Below are 24,622 nucleotides of genomic sequence, written 5' to 3' on the forward strand. Positions count from 1 at the left end.
TTCATTCTTGCTTTCTTTCACTCTTTCAAATAGTTAATTATTTAGTTTATTCTGGTACTATTTTAGGTACAATGGATTCAGTAGCTAACTACAGAGACAAAGTTTCTACTTTCATGGAACTAACATTATGGGAAAGGGGAAACAAAGAGTTAAATATATGGCGTGCCAGATGGTGATAGCTGCTCCTGGAGAAAATTAAGTAGGAAAGGGGGACAGAAAGTAGGAGATTTAAGTTGCGATTATAAATAGGGTGATGAGGAAAGACTTCCCTGAGGTGACATTTGTGCAAACATCTGAAGGAAGACAGAAAGTGAGCCATATAGGTATCTGGGGAAAGCATTCTAGACAGAAGGAAAACCAATGGTAAAAGACCTGAGCTAGGAGTGTGCCTGGTATGTTGGAAGAATAGGAATTAGACCATTAGACCGCTGTGATTGCAGTGGAGTAAATGAGGACAAAGGTAACCAACTGTATGTACGCTGGGAATCCACAGTATCTATTAACCATTACTTTTAAAATGAGGGCTTAATATCAAATATCTTTAATCAACTGTTTTGGAAAGGTCCTATTTAAAATTAATAGCTATGATGACTCCAATAAATTTTATTATCTCTCAAGTTTCATGGGTGATATCATAATGGCATAATAGCACAAGTGAAAACTGTCCAATGGTAATCTGGAGACTCAAACTGCAAAAAGAATCAGGCAGTATACTCTAAATTTGCCTGATACAGACAGAATGAAACAAATAATTTTCATAGGATATCACAGTCATGTTATCCAAATAACACTAAATTTTCATCTGAATTATCAATCTTAATTTGATCAGTTTTCTAAATACAAAATTATTTTTAAATGACAGTGCAGTAGTTAAACCGAAAGTCTCCAAATCTTTTCAAAATTCAGTATTAGTTCTTTTAAAATATTTAAGGTTTCCCTAGTTTCTCTTTTAACATTTATATAATTCCAAATAAGCAAGATCCCACTGACAGAAGCAAGGATAGTAAAGTGAAAATATTCTTCTCTCATGCTACCATTATTTAGGCTAATGTCTTCCTCTACGAACCAACTCCAAATACCTCTGGTATTTCTGTTAAACATATACTACCATTTGCCAAGACATTCTAGCTCAAAGTTTTCTTACTTTAAATTCCATTTATTCATCCCTGTAGATTTATCTCTTTACTTTCCCATTGTCTCTGAAATACCTAATTCAGACCTTTGCCACCCTTTTTTTGGACCAGAAAAGTGTCTTTTTTGGGTCTTCCTACACCCGATTCTTTCATTCCATTCATGTACAACATGGTTGGTGAAAGTGCTGCCTTCCCCCTCCCCCACCCGAGTGCAGTAGATAAATGGGTATACTTTCTGTAAAAAAATTCAGAAACAAAAATAAAACCAGCATGGTCTGTTTTTTTTTTTAATCATCATGTCTAAGCGATAATAATCAATGTTGGTGTTAAAATGCTGCTCCCTAAAGAAAATAATTTGTTGGCCTAAGTAATAAACAATTGCTGCATGTATTATTTAGTTTTAATAACATATATGTAAGCTTTAAAATAGCACATTTTACTATTTATACTTTAATAAACAATTCATTTCATGTGAAAGGTAATTAGGAGAACTTCCAGTTATACAGTCTCCCCTGACCAGGTGGATTCAGTTACATGTTTCTTTCAAAAAATAAGTTCACAGCAATTTGAAATCATGCTCACTTCAGCAGAGTATGTGCCTCCAACCCCGGAGGTACAATGATATTTAACCTATATTTAAATAGATTAAAAATAATCAATGATGGTACAGTGATTATAAAATCAATGAAACAATGTGAGTCACTTCGATTCTGTCATTACATGTGACTTTGAGTATATATTTTAAAATTTTCAACTGTGAAGACAGTTAAAAATCATTAGACTTGACACCCAAAGGAACAAAGACATGGACAGTATGGTAATGTCTGGAATTTATTTTAAATGAGATTTTACGACTCTCTGCCAAACTTTTCCTCAGGTTGAAGATTTTTCCTATTTCTATAAAACTTGCTTCGTGGAAAAAAAAAAAAAAACCCAAAACTTTCAGAATTAAAAATTGAAGACTATTCTTCAATCAATATGAGTGAAGATAAATTGATAGATCTGCTATACTGTGTACTGAGTCTAAATATGCAAAGATCGATTCTGAAGAAATTATTGACAAATTTTAGAAGCTAAAGCTGTAATAGTCATTACTATGACAGACCAATATGTGTAAATATTTTTTCCTTAAAAAATGATTAATGTAATTTAAAAGTAATACCCCGTTATCCTTTTTTTGGGGGGGAGGGGGGACTGTACACTGATTTTATTATTTTTTACTGACACGGTTATAAAATTGAAAGTTCAATAAAAGAATATTTTCGCTGTCCATTTTTCCTAGCTACTATCATAACAATTTCCATTTAATTATAATTTTTAAACACAATTTTTTCATATGAGCAGTTAAAAATAATCTTCTCCAGTTGCCAAATACTAAGTAAGCATAAGCCTGTAGAAATGAATTAATTACTGCGAGGTAAAATGACCCTTGTCCCCACCACCCCCATGACATTTTATTTCAAACATTTTATTGCTTAGATTTCTCAGAGTCATCCTTCAATCCTCTTTCCCTCTCTATCTCCAATCTTCTCAGTGTTACTAAGAAACACATCTTCTACATCATTTTAAAAATTCATCCATATCTTATCACGCCTGCACCAATGCCTTTGTTCAGATCATTTCTTGCCCAGATTACACAACAATGTTCTAAGTCAGTGGTCCCCAGCCTTTATGGCACCAGGGACTGGTGCTCCTATGAGAATCTAATGTCTGATGATCTGAGGGTAGAGCTGAGGCAGTAATGCTAGTGCTCAGGAGTGGCTGCAAATACAGATGAAGCTTTGATTGCTTGCCTGGTGCTCACTTCCTGCTGTGTGGTCTGGTTTCTAACAGGCACAGACTGGTATTGGTCGGTGGCCCTGTTCTTAGTGGCTTCTAGTCTCTCAACTTTAATCATTCTCTACACTGCTACCAAACTGAATTTTCTAAGAAGTAACCTTGATTAAAAGCCTAGCTTGGTTCCCCACACTTAAGGGATGAAATTCAAACTTCTTACTATGAAATTTAAAACCTCCTACAATCTGTCCTCTACCTACATCTTTCATCCTTCATCACTGCACCCACTAACCATCCTGTACCCTACACTTTACCATACAAACAACCTACTATAATCAGGGCGCCAGTCTTAAGACTTCATTACTGATCTCACTATTGGGAAAACTTCATGTGGCAACTCATAAGCTCCCCTCAAGGTGGCTATCTTTCAATCTTTCCCGAAAACCTCTTCACACTGCTGAGTTTAATGCCTGTCTGTTTCCACAAAAGTTCTTGCCTGTCACTCTCTGCTACTGAAGGGCTCACTGTCTCATTCACATTTATATTCCGAGTGCTTGGAACAGTATATACCCAGAATAAGTATCTGTTGATTAATTAAGAAACACACGAAACATATAAGTGACTGACAACTGGATAAAATCCAAAGATCTAAACTAAGCATCTAAGGTCCTCCACAGTTGAAGTCTAATCCAGTGGTTCTCAAACTTGAATATGCCCCAGAATTAGCTGAGAGACACTTCTAAAAAATAGATTCTGGTCCCCACCCCAGATATATTCAATCAAAATTTCTAGAAGCAAGGGCCAGAAAAACTACATTTACAAAATTTCTTCATGATCATATACTTGGCCCAACATCACTGCACTACTTATGCTTAAACAGACATTTTACAAATATTTCGTTCATTCTTTTATTAACTCATCACACAGATTTATTATGACATTTCAATTTATGTTTTATAACTATGAAAATTTCAAGTATAACCTGTTAGTGTTCTGGCTCCAAGTAAAATCTGGGTGAGATTCCCTCCTCATGGGACTCAGGGCAGTCTGGCTATGTGTAAAGCTATCAACTGCCCTGGATATTTCCCCTTTAGTAAGAGGTCCAGAGTAGAATACTGATCCTATATACCTTTTCTCTGGGAGTATACCCTGTATCCTATGTGTGGCAAAAAAGGAGCCACACACTAAACCTGACAGGCTCAGGGGAGGTCTGCATGGCAGGCCTTACAAACTCAGACTGAAATTAATCACACAGGATGGTCTGAACATAAAATTCCTCGCTAAGAGCGGGTCATGGTGGGTAGTCACATCCTGAGCTGGTAGCTTCCCTGACAAAGGTCAATCTTTACCTAAGTAAGCCTGTTATCTTTTTGTATCTAAGATAACATACCCTTGGAATGTCAGAGTAATCCCTTTTTCTAGACCCCTCAGGGCACACCCATTGCACCAGAGCACAGAACCTCTCATTATTATCTTGTTCCCTGAATACCATCTCTACTTCTGTAAATGTTACTTCCCTGTACTCACCAATGTAAAAGAAGTATTCCTTTGTTTTACTTTTTAGCCAACTCCAGAGATTTCCCTGCTTTGCTTTCTCTCACCCGCTTAATCTACCACCAACAGATTTCATGTAACCCTCCTTAACGTCTCCTCCTTTGACTCTAATGTATAAACTGTGAAACTGCCATTCCCTGGAGCATTTTCTCAATCCTGGCAATTGTCATCAGTTTGGCTTAAATAAACTCATAAAAATTCTCAACAGGTTTGGATGTTTCTTATGTCAACATATGCAAAAATATTCTTCCATTTGGCTAAATGTAAGCCAATGGATAAATATGACACTGAATTATTTTGCTCTTTTGTGGTAATTCACAAAGTATTTATAGTTCAATCTCAAATCATACTCCAACCGAGTCATCCAAGAATACTTTCCAAGATGCCTACTCATTTGCAGTTAGGTCAGCATGATGTAATCCAAACAATGGCTGGGAGGAAATCAGGAGACTCAGGGAGAGGGGAGTAATTTTAGTTGGTTTTGCCACTTTTCTAGTAATAGAATGTTGTACATGTAATTTATATGGATCTCTGCTCCCTCTCTATAAAAATAAGAAATAGACTGAGAGATTCAAATGAGATAATACATGTAAAAATATACATTTTAAAATACTAACCAAAGTTTGAGTATTATTACTTTTTTTAAACCAGTAGATGGTCTTGGGGTTTCCTCTTCTTTCCTTACTTCTGAACAAATAATTCTTATATTTTTCTGAACTCTAAACTTACTCTTAAACCTGTACTATAGTTGTCTTAGAAAGCAAGGCACTAGTCTTTTAAAAAACTCTGTCCCTGACAAACATTCCTTCAACTGGAGAAACTGAGAAACTGACATGTATCCATGACCTTTGCAATGCTCTGGTTTTCTTAAACTTTTTAAGGTACTCACATTTTCCAAATATAAAAGTCAAAAATTGGTAATAGCTATAAAAATGAAAATATATTAGGACTCTCATGTTCATATTTGAATGCCAGCATCCACAATAATGCAGCCACAGCAAATAAGCATATAAAAATAGTGATTGGCACAGTTACAAGGCAAAAGAAGTGGTTCTGTAGGTGGAAATAACAGCAACCTTGCAAAGTTAGGTTCATGCAGACCAGCAAGTAAGAACCAAAGCTTTACCACTTAAGAGTTGGAAAAATAAATACTTAAAAGAAAACAAAATGCAACAACTATTACACTAACTGGTTTATACCAAAAAAAAAGATACTAATTCATATATAAAGTATATAAAACTTGCTATTACATTTATACATAATTCTGTATCAAAATAAAGACATAAAAACAGTATATAATACACACACTAAAAGAACACACATATATACATTTTTATGTATCAAAAATATATGTAACATTTGAACAAATATAGATAACATATTTTGCTTCATAAGGCATGAACTTTAAATAAGCAGTTTTAAATATTTTTATAAAATAAACTTTAAATTTTAAATTGGCTAATATTCTGGATTTACTACTTTCTAAAATACATTTTTGTAAATAGTGTGATTCTACATTAAAATGTTTGTTGACATTTCAATTATAAATAAGCTTCACTACAGCTACAAATATAAAACAATATGTAATTAATAAAAAAAGATGGTACCTTACTTTCTTTTCTGCCTATACATTATTCAAATATTGAAATATATGAAACTACATACATATTTTTCCACTTAAAAGTAAATTAGTGATTAGAATTTTATTATGTGTCCCTACATATTTCCCTTAATTATCAACTTCTGGGGAAAAAAATAAAAATAATTCACCTACAGAAAAAAATTTTAGGGAATCCACAGGTAATTAATTATACAGTGGTAATTCTACCACTAAAGAAGGCATTTTTCTATTATTAAAATTTTAATCCCAGTTATCAACCTTTTCTTTTTCTTCTATTTTTGTGAAGAATTATTTTTCATTTCCATACAGCTTTGAACTGCTAGAGTAGTTCAAATAAAGATAATGTGTGAAGAATTATTTTTCATTTCCATACAGCTTTGAACTGCTAGAGTAGTTCAAATAAAGATAATGTATGAAGGCCTGAGGGAACAACCCTGAATAAAGAGTTGGCACTGACAATAACAGATTGAGGTAAAGAGGATATAGATACAGCTGGTTTTATCAAAGAGCTGGGAAGCTGTTTGGAGATACATCATGTAAAGTTTTGAGGAATTCAAAACTTAACAATTCAAACAAACTATAAAAGCACCTTTGAAAGCCCAGCACCCATGTTTTGTATCTGTGCATAGGGTATAAAAATGTATCTTACAATATATATGAGTTTTCTTACCCTTCCTAATGATATAAAAATTTATTTCCTGTCGTATTAACATTGTGGATTGCTTTTGCTTCCAGGAAAGTATACCAAGGGAGAAAAAACCCAGGATTTCTCAGGTGCCAAATTAACTTAATTAGCAAGTTTAAAGGCAAAAAACCTATTACTATTTCAGGAATAACTTAAAAGTTCAAACTGTACCTTTACTTTCATTTTCAAAGTTTTGTGAATACCTATTTTCTTTACTATTTATGAGTACCATATGAGTATCATATTGGCACTTAATTACACAAGACATAGAATAGTAAGTTTAAAACTTAATTTGGTACAAAAACATGTTTTTGCATATCTCCAGCTGAACATATGAGGTACATAAATCTCTAGGTAACAATTTTCCACAGGGCCTTACTTATATTTTAGAGTTTATCTTAGAAAAAACTAACAGACGTAATATTTCTGGATCATTTTTATGTTTTAGTACTAACCCATAAATATGACAACTTTTTAGGGGGACTTTGGCCCTTGAGCAAGATTAACATGGATTTGAATCCTAACTTGCCACTTATAAACTTTAATGATCATAAGTAAGTTATTTAACCACTCAAAGCTTCAATTTCCTAATTTATAAAATGTGTTAATTGTACCTACTTTAAAGTATTGTTTGGAGATTAAATAAGATTATGCATATACAGTACAGTACAAGTTTCTGTAATATAAATATCAAATGCAGTTGATAAATAAGGAAATTTATCATTATCACAGAAGTTATTTTGGTTCAAATATATTTTTTTTCTAGCCTACTGACTTTTAAGCCAAGCAAAGGCAGCTCAACACAAAGTACACAAAGTCAGCTAAACACAATAGAATCAAGGAAGAATGCAAGAAAATTAAAAAAGAATGAATGATATCAAAGTTGTATTACTCAATAAACAAGTAATAAATGAACAACCAATACACTCATATTTGGACCTTCCTTCTCACTGCTTTGAGAAAATAAAGGAACACATCACAGTGACCACTTCAACCGCTAACGGCAATATGATACAAAGGAACTGAGTACATCAGACTACAGGAATGATGTGAGCTGTGGGCTACGAGGCATGAATATTGATCACGTGATAGTTTAAAATTGGTTTGACTACATATTCATATCTATCCTAGTTAATAAGTGATACTTTTTGGGAAGTGTTTCTTTTTTAATCACCTTCCTTGTACAGTAAAGTACACAGTGCCCATCTACTCCCACATTACTTCTTGGCTCAGTTTGGCCATTCTTAGAAGTTCTTTCTGCATGATTCTCTCTAATCTTTGTTTACGTTGCATGTGTCCTTAATTCAATAGCCTCAATCCTTCTTTTCCATCAAGTTTCCTTCAACTTAAAAAAAATATATGAATTTCTATATTTGCTAGAGTATTCATTCATTAAGAATTTAACGTCTTTAATTGTGCTAGTATTTTTATAGGATAATTATTGTTTTTGTTAACACTCTAGTAAGAAAGCTGCTTGGGTTTTAAGTGGTCTGTTTTAGGACTACTGTCCCCCCAAATCCTGTCGATTTTTAAAGTAGAGTATTCCAGAATGTGAAATTAAGTAATATATATTTATATATTAAATAGCTAGACTTTGCTTATTTTAAAATTCTGGAGCAACTAGAGTTTCGTACAGATATAAGTATTGATATAATTGGGCATCTTACGGGATTTTTAAATTTTAATATAGCTATGATTATTTTACAGCAACTAATAATCACTACATTTTACTATATAGTTTCATATAGCTCTTCAGCAAAAATAGCTATAATTTCATTTTCCTTTAAGTAACTGATATATGAAAGATACTTACTGGCTGAAGCCTGAGGTTGCATGCGAGGTATTCCTCCATTTGGCACTTGAAAATTTGAGTCACTTCTGCTGCTTTTCACTGAGTCAACTTGTGTAGTAGATGTTCGGGACAGGTTTGGAAGACTGCGTCTTAGTTTTTCTATGACAACAGAATTTTAATTTGAATAAATCACTTCTCAGTGGGAGAAAGAATTAAAATATTAATTAGCATTCAAAAATCAAATTCTTTATATAAGCATTCTACATATTTTAGAAGAGCTAACAGGAAATACACATCCTATAAAAATAATCAACTCAACCCAGATTCTGTAAGAGAACCCTTAAAAAGAACCATAAATTATTTAAATACAAATACGTATAGATAACTTCATAAGCAGAACAAAGCAAAAATAATATAATCAAGTAAAATTAAATTCACTTTCTCCTTTATTTTTGTATTAACTATTATTAAAATGGTTAACTAAATCCTTGATCTACTCATAATACAAACCTTGGTAAAAATTGTTACTTTCATACTGAAATATGAGGGGCAATTTTTTTCCAGAAACATTCTAATTACCTTCATTTTTAACATTGCTTGTCTGTAAGTCTGTGGGATGGCCTTGAAGTGAAAGGCGAGGTTGCTGTAAGCGGCTAATCATAGGCTGTGGGGACACTCTACTATATTCTATTCCCCGAGCAGGAGATCGTGAACGAGGTGAGTTTCTGGGTGACTGCTTAGGTGATGGTCGAGGTGAATTGCGTGGTGATGGTGAAAACCTGTTAACAGCAGGGTATACTGCATGATGCATATTGTCATCTTCATCATCTAAACTTTGTGCATCAAGTTCCTGATCACTAAAAGTACCCCGTCTTGTAGAATTGCAAGATGAACCAGAACTGCGCCGAGATGTAGTAGCTGCATATTCTTGCCGAAGACCTGATGATAATGAATGTGTTATTTTATTTCTTTGGTTATATTTTTAAACATTCAAATACTTTAAGGTTTAAAAGCAAAAGATTATCACTGAGAAATTCGAATAGGGTATAAGTGTAAAGAAAAACTCTCTACTTGAATCATCTTAGATATCCTCCCATCTAAGGATGCATAAAACACATCTAGAACATTATTTTTAAATTGAATGAAATTTTATAAACCTTTGCCCAACTTCAATATTTCTTCCTGAATCTGAAATTTATATTACAAGTAGAACCCTAAATTTTTAAGTATTTCTACTGCTGAGGGGAGTAATCCAAATTTAAGATGAATAATAAAGGAATATTGAGAGAAAACAATTACTATCCCACCAGTAAAAAGAATACACTGGTGAAAAATAAACTCACTTGGTTAATCTTATTTAAGACAACGATGAAAGAAACTTCTAGCCCACTTTTAGGAATTCAATACTTGGGCATAAATTAAATTTCAATTGCTTTATAACCCAAGAGAATTCAATAAAATAAGCTTAAATTCTAAGCCATCGAGTAAGTATTTTCAAAGGATTTCCCTATGTATCTTGATACCTCTAGAAACACCCAAGCAATCTTAGAAGCCCTTCAAATAGTATAACAAATTCTAGAATAAAAACAATTGCTGATACATATTCAATGAGGAAAAAATTACGATTCAAAAAAAGAACAAAATTTAGATAATTTTTAAGCAAGTCTTAACTATTGGCAGTCTAATCTTAAAGATCTGTTATATAGTATTCAAACTTTTAAGTTATATATTCATACAGTAGTCCCCCTTTATCTTCATTTTCTGCAGTTTCACTTCCTGCGGTTTCAGATACCTGAATCAAGCACAGTCCAAAAATATTTAATGAAAAATTCCAGAAATAAACAATTTATAAGTTTTAAATTGCACATCATTCTGAGTAGCGTAATGAAATCTCACGCTGTCCCTCTCCAGTCCCACCTGGGGCATGAATCATTCCTTTGTCCAGCATTTATGATGTATATATAATACAATAAGATATTCTGAGAAAGAACCACATTTATATAACTTTTATTACAGTATATTGTTATAATTGTTCTATTTTACTAGTAGTTATTGTTGTTAATCTCTTACTGTGCCTAATTTATAAATTAAGCTTTATCATAGGTATGTGATAAAGGTTTCAGGCATCCACTGCGGGTCTTGGAAAGTATACCCCCACGGAAAGGGGGAACTAATGTACAAAGAAAGTGCTATCGATATGGTTCTACAATGTAGTGAATGAGAATCATACCAGGGCACCTACAAAACTACAGATTCCTGGGGCCTGTCCAGCCCTTTAATCAGGTTTCGGAACCACTGGAGTAAACAACAAATTATTTAGTGTCTTGTTAAACAAACATGGCACTAAAGTCACCTGACAAAAGACCAGTGAAAATAACACTGTTTTAGAAAAGAAAAACCCAGATCCCAATGCAGGCTTTCCACTAACAAGGGGAGCCTAAGAAAGTCACAATTACTGTAATATTGTGTGTTTCTCAACCTAAAAATGAGGGGTCTTAACCAGGCAACAGTCCAAATCTGTAATTTAAGATTTTTATTACAAAAAAATTGGAGAAACAATATTGTAAAAAGGAAAATCCTTCTCTTAAAAACAATAACAGCAGTAACAAACAACCTGGTATTTTCGAGGAGGACACATACAGATTTTTAGCATTTTTTTTTTCATTCGCCAGGAAAAGAAATATTTATGTGTGTAGATGGCTTTAAAGAATTATTAAAGGCTAACTGTCTTTCTTTTTCCTTTTCTTTTTTTTCTGTAACCAAAGCACAATATGAAAGCTACCACAAATGGTTGAATAACAAAATACTGGGGTCTAAAAAGTCAGGGTTCAAAGAAAGAATTAGTGAGTTTACTTGGTTATAGTTGGGGAGCATTCTTAAATTCCAGCATTCTTTATTTTCCTCTCACTTCCATGACAATAACTAGGCCTTCACTGACAATATCAGTCTCAGTGAGGAGTTACAAAAAATTACAGAAGAGGGTACCATGTTACTAGTTTCTAAGGTTAAAGATAAATAAAGCAAGCCCCAAGTCTTCCTATTTTTCTAAGGGAAGTTGTATGAAAATGTGAAATGGATCAGCAGAGTAAGAAACACTGTAGTTTCCTAATAAATGCTATAGTTTGATAAAACTTACTACATATTTACATAAAAGGGTCTAAAATGAAAAGATTTTGAACTAAATTATAGCAATGCTCCTTTACCCTCAACCAATTGTCAGTCTGAAATGTGTGCTTCAAGGATCTTTTTATTGTAAAGGTTAGGACCACTTTAGAGAGATTGCTTACTTCACAGTTAAGCCCATGGAATCCACAATAAAATGTATAGATAATGGATGCCTATATATTTATGGATGCCCTGGTTTTCACCATCTTATATTCAGATGAAAGCCAAGGCATCCATAAACCTTTGACATAGTATGAAAAACTATGTGCATGTGTACAGTTTGGAGATGACAGAGAACATCATTTTTATTGAATTTTCAAAGGTGTCTGTGACCTAAAAAGTTGCAAGGACTACTTTGCAAAGCAACATCACATGCTGCATTTAATTTAAAGTCACAATTCCAATTTCCTCATAAATGTCTTTTTTTATATTCTACACCGTACACTCTAAGGTGATATTTGCCCCTTACGGGGTAAAAATTGATTCTTGGGGTGTGAAAAAACTTAGATGTCATAATAGTTTGTGGGCCCTCATAGTACATAAAGAAATATAGAGTGTATCTGTGGTACTAAAATTTCATGGGGGCAAAAAGAAAAAAAATTATCTAACAAGGTTCCCTAGGGAGAACCTTTAATGAAAGAAGGTTGAGAAACATTGGTCTACACTAAGCAAACAGAGTAACAGAGTAATAACTACACTAGAGAGTTCCAGTGCAGAGTAACATGCAGGGCATGATTATCAGTCACGGAAGCAGAGCATAACCTGCCTACCTGCTCTTCACACAGCAAGCAATCTGCTCTACATAAAATGAACTCCAAAAACAAGTTAACAAACAAACAAGTCCATATGTTGAATAAGCCTCTAAAATTTCAACATTTCTAATTTTACTACATTAATAATATTCTGCTTTGTCATAACACTTTAAGACATATTTAATACCCACAATAAAAATATGTAGTGTGAAACACTCAACTTTAACAATTAAAATACTTACTTTCTTCCTGCATCCGAGCTAGAATCTGCACATCAGTTACATCATTTAGCTTATAATTGGATCCAATTGAATCTTCATCTAATTCTGAAGCACTTAACTCACTGTCTATAGAGGATTGAGGACTTAGTGGAGGATTTCTGTCTGATGAACTTTTCAAATTACCTTAATAAAGAAAAAGATTCAAACTTTGGTAAAACAAAAATTGAATGAATATCTGTCGTAGTTAACTTGATACTATATCTTTTGATTCAGTTCATTATCATTCTTCCTTTTCTGCTTGTAATTTAATTTCCAAATACTGAAATTAAAGATTGACTTTATTAAGAATAAAGAGGGCTACAGAGCCTCCTTCACATATTTTGGCATAAACAGAAAACACATTTTCATTAATCATAACTTATCTATTCTCTTATGAAACAGTTAAGTTGTCAATAGAGTTCCTGGCAAGAAGTTAGTGTTAAATAATATATATTAGAGGATTTCGACTTTTACAAGAGAGTTTATGATGTTGTGATTTCTCCTCCTAAATTCATAGTCATTAGCAAACACTATCATCTGTTTCTCTGAATAAAAGCATCTATTATTCCTAAACCAGAAAACTATAATTTGAGGAAAATCAAGATTCCTTAGAAATTTAGAAACAAACCAAAGAAAGAACACTAGCTCATTTCTACCATGTTTGCAAAATTCTTTTGCCAAACTATTAAGGGTGATTCAAGGAGTTCTCTGAAATTTAGTAGTGAAGCACAAAAATAGGATGAAGAAAATAACTAGATAAAAAAAGTATTTTATCATTCTAAACCAAAAGGGGGATAGAAGACAGGTGAGAGGAATGAAGGATATACATATCCAAAAGAGTATAACTTGTTTCTAAGGAAATGCTTTCATCACATCATCAGCTTCTAGTGCAGAATAATAAAATCCCAACACTGTCACTATCATTCCTAGTATGAATTTATTTGAAACATTTGTTTTCCAGAATTCTTCACCCTAAGAGTCAGCTCCAATATGAAAGGCACATAAGAGGAGTAAGAAGAATACAAAATAGTTAAAGTTTATATTACTAAGAAAAGCACGGGATAGGTAAAGTACACATGATAGGTAAAGTACTACAAAGTCAGGCTCAAATTGCACATGATAAGTATAGTGCACATGATAGGTAAAGTACTACAAAGTCAGGCTCAAATTGTGCCTGGATAAAATCTTTTATACTAACCAAATATAGGGATTAAACTTTTAAGCCTAACAGTCATGGGCGAAATGAATAGCAAGTAACAACCTATATATAAAGCGAAGAGCAGGGTCAATAAAGTTATTAGACTAGAAAGCACTCAGGTAAAAAATGGGAAATGGTTAACAATACTTTATTTTTTAAGGAAGTTATAATAGCCAAGACAGCAGCCACAATAAGAGTAACTGAATGAGTGAACAACAAAGAACAGTAAGCTACAGAGTAACAGAACCACAGTCACAGTCACAGAACCACAGCAGAACATTCCTTCCCCAATTTACCGCACTCTATCCCTCTCATGTCACTTAGGGCTCCAAACACTCTTTCAGCACATTGACACATATCTTTATACTATTCTTTAAGTGTAATACCAAAGCTTATTAAAATTCTATGAAAAAAATTTTTAACTGTAGCTTTTACAACCAAAGCAAGTTATTCAATAAGCATCTATTGGTTAAAATAATCAAGCTTTGGACCCTATTTAATAAAGCCAGATTAAAAATATTTAAGTATATGCTAAAGAAAACTTCATGGATGTAAGTAAACTGGCTTATCTGTATCCCTGGTGCCTAGTATAGTACCTGGTGCCAAGTAGCTCCTCAATGATAATTTCTCTAATTAGTTAAAAGTTTCATAAATAAAAGATCTTGAACTACTGATGAATACAGTATTTTCTGAGGTAGGGCAGTAAATTAAAAACCATTCTTTAATCACTATTTCATTTTCTCCTTACCTGAATTTCCAGGAAGTATTAGCTGTTTGACTATAGGAGGTCGCACTGGGGTTGAGGATGGAGAATTGAAACCACTGCTGTATGGGCTACTTGTATTTGGACTGTAAGGATTTGTGTAACTCATGGAGTTGAAAGGATTATTATATAAGTTCTGCCTCTTGAGAGCTGTATTAATGAGAAGGGGGAAAATCAAATTTAATAACAGAAAAAATTAACATTTTATTACAAAAATTTTCCTATTAGGAAATTCATTAAGTCAGAAACATTCTTATAGTAGTGGGGAAAATATATATATTAATCCCAACAAAAGATTTCCATTATCTTAAATTGTGTTATGCAAGTAAAACAGTAACCACAACAAAAATAACATCAGAGGAAGACTATCTCCTCAACAAATTATTAGCTACTAAATGAATTTACTTCTATTGTACTGGAAAGTTTATTCCAACATATCAACCCTGAATGGCCTTTAAAAAAGAAAATGAATGCTAAAGCATATTTGTGTTTTCTCATTTCTCTATACAAAAAAATCCTATGAAATGAGTTTTTAAAAATATCTTTTTCAAAATAAAAATTTTTAGACTAAAGGGCATTATTGACTATTTGGGCAAGGTTAAGGTAAAAAATGTGAGAATTCTTTTTAAAAAGAGAAAAGCCTCTCCACCCCCCCCAGCCTCCCCCTCCGTTTTCTGACCCAAGGAGAATATATCTCCCAAAAAAGGGAGAAAAATTGTGTTAGGCATATAATATTATAGAAGTCATACAAAAACAGGGTTAAGATATTAAGTAAAATTATATTCAACAATAACTACAATGGCATTTCTTTCTTCCATCCTATTCTAAAATTCACAGTTTATTCAATATTTATGACCATCAGCAAAGCACTGTGTAGATTATACAGAAAATGTGACATGGTGCTTTTTCTAAAGAGGCTTACAGCCACATAGTGTAGGTAGAAAAAACAACGATTTCAAGACAAAATGAAATGAGTACTATCGAAAAGGTGTAAAAGTTTGTGGAAATGATGAGCTAGGAATAATTTCTCATTACAGTGAGAAACTAGGTAAGGCTTTTTGGAAGGAGAAGCACTAGAGCAGTCTTTTGAGGATGATTAATAATTTGATAGGTCACTGAAAGTAGGGAAAGTATGTGCTTTCATCCGTGTCTATAACATGAACAAAAGCAGTGTCTTGAAAATGCATCAATATGATCAGGGAATAAGACTGAGTAATCTAGAAAGGTAAAGTACACGGTGAGGGACAAAACAGGAAAAACCAGCTGGGGCCAGGTCACGGAAGGCCTGGAACATTATGCTCAGGGGTCTGAACTCTAATTTAGTAGCAGTGATAGTGCTATCAGTGATTTCTGAGCAAGAGTGATATGATCCAATCAGTTCAGAAAAAATATTGATGGAAATTTTGATTTTTAATTGATTAGACTGAACTGAACTAGGCAGTATAGGTGACAAATAAAAAAAAAAGGAAAAAAGATTAAAAATTGGAAAGGATTACTAAAGGGAAAAAAATAAGACGACTGAAGTTTCTGGTTTGAATACTGGCAAAGTAGTGGTTTTGGGAAGAGGAACATATGTTTTCTGTTTAGTTTTTGTTTCGTTGGATAGCACAGAAAGTGGACAGAGTAGTTATATATATATTCACTATGAGACAAAACAGCATATTTTATACATATTTAGGAACAAGTGGTAGTGCACTGCAGAGAAGCTGAGTGATGGAGCAGAAACTGTTCTGCTAGAATACAAGAGCTAAATTCCCAGGAATTTTCCTTTGCCTTATCAAAAAAATACTTTTAAAGAATAATCTCTCCTCCAACTTGAGAAAAGGGGGGTTAAGACTACAAGGTTCAAACCTGCAATAGCCAAATTATTTTCTTTTAAATATACTTTATATTTGTAGTTGTAGCTATTGCTCTACACATATATAGCTATAAAATCTAAACACTGTTGAACAGATTAAGTACTTGATTACACCTAGTTTTGGTTCAAGAGTAACAGCTTCTCTTACACACTCCTACTATCTTTAATACCCTTGTTATAAATAAAGCAAAAAGCCACTCCTTCAAAATGCTATTTTTAAGGTACAACAGCCTTGGTTTTCTCCCCTAAATCCAAGTTGCTAATTACCTATTGCTAATAGTTCCCATTCCTTAGGACGTTTTAAACCACAAGTTAGTCAACAATAGCCTGTGAGCCAAATCCAGCCTGTCACCTGCTTTCATAAATAAAGTTCTACTGGAACACTGCCATGCCTATTCATTTATGTATTATCTATGGCTGCTTGCATGAAATAAGGGTAAAGTTGAGTAATTATTTAAATTGTAAAATATACTTATATTATTTCTAAGGTGAGAGAGTACTAGAAAATTATTCCTAAAAGTATTTTTAATAAATGTCTAAATGATACCATCCAACTGAAATGAGTTAGAAATTCTCCAGTTATTTCAAATTGTGAAATACTAGCTTGTTTCTAAAAATCTCTTATGAATATAATTTAAATCAAGCTCCAGGATATAATTCTATAAACACATGATATTTGGACAAACACATTTTAAAAATTACATAAAGGCTATTACTGCTTTTAAAAAAGGGATTCTCTACACAGAGGAAAAGTAAGACATTAGTGTTAAAACAGACTCAGAAGCTCTATAATCACATCCTAGATGTCATTTTCATATAATAACCATTACTCCTGACAGCCAACCAAACTGCACTTTACTGTATGCCAGTTTAACTGTTTAGTATCCCCTTTGCCTCCCCTGACCACTTTCAGCTTACACTCTAACAAGAGAGCACTTATTTTGATAATCAAGCCACAAAAAGCAATTTTAAGTACATAGCTGCCAAGTAAACACAAAGGGGAAAAACAAAACCTATTTAGGAATAACAGTCATGCATCAATTCTTTACTATATGAGTATTCCAGAAAACAGTAACATTCTTAAGAGACTGAGAGAAATTCCAAGAAAGAGTCAATAATATTTTTCCTATATTTCTACCCACACTGGCATGCTACATTAAATTCCATAAATAGTCACAAACACATTCTGTCAGATCTGTGAATGCTACTAAACAAAAGAGCATAAAAACAATTTAAACTTAAAATGCCAGGTTAAAAAACAACAAGGCAGGGAAATGAATACATTTACTAAGCACCTACTGTGATCCAGAACATGCTAGGCTCTTTCATTAACATTATCATTTAATCCTTAAAATAACCTTATAAGGTTTATCACTCTTACAGAAGTTAAATAATGAGCAGAATCACACAGTAACCAGTGCTAGAGTGAGAATAAGGTCTCTTTGGTTCTCGACCTGTAGCTTTCTTTCACATCAAAATTTCTCCAAGGGTGGTGAGATAATTTTAGATGATACCAGACAAACATTTAAAAAATATTATTTATTTTAACTTGCTTTAGGAAAAAACCTATCATATAAAATCCATTATTTGGATATTATTCTTTAGAATGAAGCTAAATAAAAATGAGGAGATTGAAAAAAAGCGAAGTGAATAATAGAACAAGGTTATCTGCATATGGCAAAAACTCATGATGGCATGCACAATGAGATTTGAAAAACACTATCAGGCAAAGAATTATCTTCCTATAAACATATTTCAACATACATCTGTTTGTTTGTTTGTTTGTTTTGATTAAATAAGGCAAAGAGGTGAATGTACAAGTAAAATTCTAGACATACCTGACATAGTTTGATCAAGTTTGTGGATAAGAGATTTTTTAGCACATTCAACATCAGGACTTGGGTAATCCAAAACTTGCCTGCACCAAACTAATGGACTAATTGATTTCTGCATTGGTGTAAGTTTTTTCTTTGGTGATGAATACAGCCTAGAAGAAAAAAAAAAAAAGGTTAACATTTATTATTAAGCACAAGGTTAAAAGATAGGGGTCCTTTTGGACAGATTTAAATGGAGGAGGGAGTGAAAGTCATAGAGCACGTTTAAAACCACCCACATTTACTTTGTGCGCCAGAAGAAAATGACACTCTACCCACCAATATAAACCCAAATCTCAATTATTAAATGAACCCAAATGAGGCCAACTGTCCAATCCTAAAATGTGTCTTATTTTTCTCTCTTACTTTCTTTACAAAAACTATTAGGAGACATCCATATTTAAAATAGTTTATTCTGTTTTCAATAGTACCTGACCAACTCCCAAAATAGTCCCGCCACTAAGTGTTGTCTAGGAGGCAGGACGAGGAGATAAAAACCTTGCTTTCCACTTCCTATGTCTCTTCCTACCACAAATTACACAAAAAACTACAATTAGTAATTTATTCCTTTTAGTTAAGCAGTACCCATTCTGTAGCCCTCTTTTCGAACAATGACATGTCACAGAAAAGCAATAATTTAAGTCCTTAATAACTTAATATGAATCAATTTATGAAATTGTCAATCTCAGGAAAAAAGAGACAGTATTTTATAAGGTGCTGAGTAAGATATATAAAAAGAAAAAGAGAAGCATAAGACAAGGGTGGACTGTACTTTAATTTCCTACTTCATAGTTTTTCCTCAGATTAGTCCTGATTATTTTTTATTTAAGTATAATTAGTATACAATATTGGTTATATTAGTTGAAGGTGTATGAAACAGTGATTCGACAATTTTATACCTTACAATGGGATGACCCTACTAATTTCTAGTAATCATCTGTCACCGTGCAAATTTATTACAATATTATTGACTATATATATTCCTCTTCACCATTCACCCATCTCCTCTTCTGATAATCATCCTTTTGGTCTCTGTTTCTGATTGTTGTTTGTTTTGATTTTTTACATTCTACATACATGTGAAACCATACGATATTTATCTTTCTCTGCCTGACTTATTTTACCTAGCATAATACCCTCTAGATCCAGCCTGCTGTTGCAAATGGCAAGATTTCATTCTTTCTAACTGCTGCATAATATTCCACTGTGTGTGTGTGTGTGTGTGTGTATGTATGTATGTATGTGGATGTGTGTGTGTGTATACCACATCTTCTTTATCCATTCATCTATTGATGGACTGCTTCCCTATCTTGGCTATTGTAAATAATGCTGCAATGAACATAGGGAAGTATATATCTTTTCAAATTAATGTTTTTATTTTCTTTGGATAAACACCCAGAAGTAGAATTGCTGGGTTGTATGGTATTTCTATTGTTCCTTTTTTGAGGAATCTCTATACTGTTTTCCATAGTGGCTACACCAGTTCGAAGTCTCACTAACAATGCACAAGGGTTCTGTTTTCTCCACATCCTTGCCAACATGTGTTATTTGTTGACTTTTGATAACAGCCATTCTGACTGATGTGAGGGAGATTAGTCTCAATTATGTCAATTGATATTACTTTATTTCAAATGTGACTCCATGTAAAAAGTGTGAAGTTGCTTGAATTCTAACCAGAGTGGTTTTAAAATTAAGACGCTTCAAGTGGAATTTATAAACAAAATTATGCTTTGATATATCTATATAGTTAAATGTCTCAATAAAAGGAGTTAATAATTTCATATTTTACATTAATCAAGTTAGGGCAATAAAACGAAGTGTATTCTGGTATTATAAATATATCTCTATAGTACCGGAATCAACAAACTACTTTCTAATGGCGATATGTACATTTTCTATCCCTTTTCTCTTCTCTCCTATCTATCACTAAAGTCTGTCACTCACTTCAGTTCTTTAACTCTGATCAAGATGATCAAGACTAATAAGGTAAATGATCATTTCTCTAGTCCACAGGCCATACTCATTTGGACAAAAATAATGAAACAGAATCTCAATTTATGAAATAACTTACTAACAATTCAAAATGAAACCAGTGGGGTTCATTCTCTTTCCAACTTAAATATTGCAAATGTCTCATAACAAATCTCTACCTCAGCATCCCAGCTTTAATTATAATAACTATCATATACTGACATTCTATGTTAGCAAATATTTAGCAAGCAAACCTCTATAGATGAATAACATTAAAAACATTTTATGATATTATCACCACTCTTTCAATGTATAATTTTTCCTTGCACTTAATAGTTTTACATAATTTACCAACACAACTCGTGTGTACTTAGTACGTTCCTCTACTATTAGCTATAAAATACGTTTAAAAAAGTGCAAGGAAACAAGCCCAATCCCATCTGATCTCGGAAGCTAAGTAAGGTCGGGCCTAGTTAGTACTTGGATGGGAGATCACCTGGGAAGACCAGGTGCTGTAGGGTAAAAAATAAAAAATAAAGGATCATAAGCTGACAAGGTCCTTGCAATCTGTGAGGTCAACTAAGGGTTGCCTTGCCTAAAAAAAAAAAAAAAAAAAGTGCAAGGAACATGAATGAGCCTGAAAAACATGCTCAATGAAAGAATCCAAACACAAAAGAACACATACTGTATGATTCCATTTATGTAAAATGTCTAGAAAAGGACAAGGAGCAGGAAGTAGATTAGCTGTTACCTAGGGCTGGAGGTAGGAATGGGGATGAGGTTTCTTTTTAGGGTGATAAAAATGTTCTAAAATTATATGGTGGTGATGACCGTGGTAACTGTATTGTGACTGTCAACAGACCAAATTCATTGAATTATACAATGCATTTTACGGTACATAAGTTGTACAGGTATGGGTAAATTTTATAGTATGTAAATTATATCTTGATAAAGGTGTTTTATAAAACATCTTAAAAAATACTATTAACTGAATGAATTAAGCATCGGTAATTCAAAATCAATTAAACTAAAACATCATTATCATCTCCCCTATGCCCCGTGAATGGTAGCTTTCCTGTTTTTTGCTGGTGGCACTGTAATTCTTTCAGTTACAAAAGCTAAAACTTAAGAGTACTTTTGGAATCTTTCATTGTTTTTATTTCCTACTCTCACCAAAAATCTGAAACCAAGCCCTGCAGATCCTACATGTATAGTATACCTTTCCCCCTACCATTTCTCTATGCACTCACTTAACTGGCAATAAAGAAAGCTTGTTCCTTTTACTAACAGTTAAAAGTTAATGTGGAACCCACCCATACCTAGAGTGATAAAAAGGGAGATACTGATTTAATAATCCCTGGGGTATGCCAACTATCTTATACCACTCTATCCTCTTATTTCAGGGACCCATCACTACCATCAAGTAAAGTTCGACGGCTTTGGTTCATGTGGCACTGGCACAAAACTATTCTTCAGTCAGAACTGTGGTTGGTTGACTTTTCAAAGTACTTCTAAACCTGCTAGAGGACACTGTAGCTGGGTTGTAGCATGTAATGGGATCCTCCTTTAGGAAGACCAAGGTGTTTCAGTCTCTGAATTTTAAAGAATATCCCAAATAAAAATATTTGCAATAACTATACATATCATCTTCTTTGCTCATTTCTTACAAACACATATCCTCTTCAAAATAACCATTTTATTATTAAAAACACTTTTTTCCTCTGATGCTTTCAAATGTCATAAGTAATAATATATGGTTTAATCAAGAGGGGCTTATTTCTCATGGACACAACCAGTTTACTGATGGCTAATGCAACTTACAACAGGTTGAGATTTGTCAAGTTTTTACTTGTCAAAAAATTGAAACATATTATTTCATTACCCTATTTCTGCTAAAATTAATTCATAGAGGCCCAAAGGGGAGCCCCTATTCGGCAAAAGAAATCAATGGGAAGGGGGACACTTCAACTCCCTTTTCCCCAACCCCATCTATCAGTGATTTACACCCCTCATCCATTAGGAAAGAGGTGGTATGAGCCACTGCTCCACTGTGCTGAAGTGGTGTCAGCAGGGCCTAGTAAGGAACAGAACATTTACCTCCACCCACGCCTATGCACTACACCTATAAGGTAACTGACTGTCTACTAAAAAAAGGGGAAATATAATTATGAGTCTCACAACATAGAGCCCAGAATGTTCAAGTTATGACTGGAACGCACTCATTATACTAGAACACAGTTAAAGAAGGGTAAAGAATAGAAACAATTGAGTCAAACTGAAAACAGTGAAATAATTAATTAAATAAACTATAAATGACAGACAAAGTCCTATTATACCAAAATACCAGAGAGTTGGAATTTAACATAAGAAATATTGCTAGAGACAAAGGGAAACATTATCAATAAATTAGGAAGATAAAGCAACTAAATGTAAACATACCTAATAACAGTAGTAAAATTGAAAGAAAAAAGACAATAACTGAAAAAATAACTATATGAAGAATCAGTAAGGATATAAAAGACTTGAACAACATTATCAACCAACTTTACTTAAACTACATTTATGGAACATTCCACTCAATGATAACAGAATACACATTCTTCTTAAGTGCACATGAAACATTCTCTAGGACCATCATCTAGATCATAAAAAAGGCTTTTTGAATTTAAAATAACTGAAATTTTTCAAAGTCTTGTTCTCTGACCACAATGTAATTAAATTAGAAATCAACAGAAATTTCATAAATCCCAAATATTTGGAAATTAAATAACATAAATAACCACAGGTCAAAGAATACATCACAAAGGAAATTAGAAAATACTTTGAACTGAAAAAAAAAAAATCTCAAAATGAATAAAAACAAAACTATAACACACCAATAATTATGTGAAGCTAATGAAGTATTTGGCGGAAAATTTATAATTTTAAATACATTATTAGAAAAGAAAAGAGTTCTCAAATCAACAATCTAAGCATTAAAAAGAAAAATAGCAAATTAAACCCAAGACAGTAAAAAGGAAGGAAATTATAAGTATTTGTAGAAATCAATGAAGCAGAAAAATAATAGAGGAAAAAAGAAAAGTTTTTTTCAAAATACACAAAATAATTGATAAATATTTAGTTATATTTACCTGAGGGGGGGCACAAATTACCAAAATCAGATATAGTGAACACTGCTATAAATACTACCAATATGAAAAGCATTTTATTATAAGAAAATATTATTATAAGGGAGTATTATGAACAACTTTATGCCAACAAAACAGATAGCTTAGATAGGTTAGACAAATTCCTAGAAAGATACAAGTTACCAAATGGAACTCAAGAAGAAATAGATAATCTGAAGATATTAATAAAAAAAATTTAAATTAGTAATTAAAAATTTTCCTGAATAGAAGCAGCCCAGGCCCAGATGTCATCACTTATTAATTTTATCATTATTAAGAAAAAAATAAGGACAATCCTACACAAACTGTGTCAGAAAAATAAATCTAATGGTGAAAGGCTGAATGCCTTTCCTAAGACTGGGAACGAAGTTAAGGATGTACATTCTCACCACTTCAATTCAGTGCTGTACTGGAGCATCTAGTAAGTACAATAAAGCAAGAAAAAGAAATTAAAGGCATCAATAGTGGAAAGAAAGAAGTAAAATTGTCTTTGTTCACAGAGAACATAATCCTATATATGAAGAATCCTTTGAAGGAATCTACCAAAAAACAATAAACACATAAAAAAATTAGAATAAATGTTTATCAAGGTTACAGGATATAAGATCAATAGGCAAAAAACCAATTGCATTTCTACAAATTATCAATGAACAATTTGAATTGGAAATAAATGTAACAATTTCATTCACATTATCAAAAAGAATAAAATACTTAGGAATAAATTTAACAAATGAAATGCAAGAGTTATACACTGACAATGATAAAACATTGCTGAAATTAAAGATGACAATAATTGGAGAGATGTACTATGTTCATAGATTTGAAGACTCAATATTGTCAAGATGTTAATTCTTCCAAATTCTTCCAAGAATCAACACAATATCTAAAAAGAATCTCAGCAGGCATTTTCATAGAAATTGACAAGCTAACTCTAAAAGTTACATGAAAATGTAAAGGGCAAAGAATAGCCAAAACAATTCTAAAAAATTCTTTTTAATTCTGTGCCAGTTTCCTTTTGTCCTCAGGATAGAGTCTTTTCCAAAAAAAAAAAAG

General features: G+C 32.8%; 1 protein-coding gene across 2 annotated transcripts in view; it reads right to left on the bottom strand.

Moving 5' to 3' along the window:
• SLAIN2 (SLAIN motif family member 2) overlaps positions 1-24,622 on the bottom strand; it is a 71,850-nt gene that overhangs the window by 26,416 nt on the left and 20,812 nt on the right. For both annotated transcript variants that reach the window (XM_011362666.1, XM_011362665.2), the window contains exons 2-6: positions 18,396-18,544; positions 14,685-14,849; positions 12,721-12,882; positions 9,141-9,500; positions 8,583-8,720 (exon numbers count right to left, since the gene is read on the bottom strand). In XM_011362666.1, the coding sequence (XP_011360968.1) occupies positions 8,583-8,720; positions 9,141-9,500; positions 12,721-12,882; positions 14,685-14,849; positions 18,396-18,544 (974 nt within the window). The remainder of the gene's footprint in view (positions 1-8,582; positions 8,721-9,140; positions 9,501-12,720; positions 12,883-14,684; positions 14,850-18,395; positions 18,545-24,622) is intronic.

This window comes from Pteropus vampyrus, unplaced genomic scaffold, assembly GCF_000151845.1.
Source record: "Pteropus vampyrus isolate Shadow unplaced genomic scaffold, Pvam_2.0 Scaffold77, whole genome shotgun sequence".
NCBI classification, from domain to species: domain Eukaryota; kingdom Metazoa; phylum Chordata; class Mammalia; order Chiroptera; family Pteropodidae; genus Pteropus; species Pteropus vampyrus.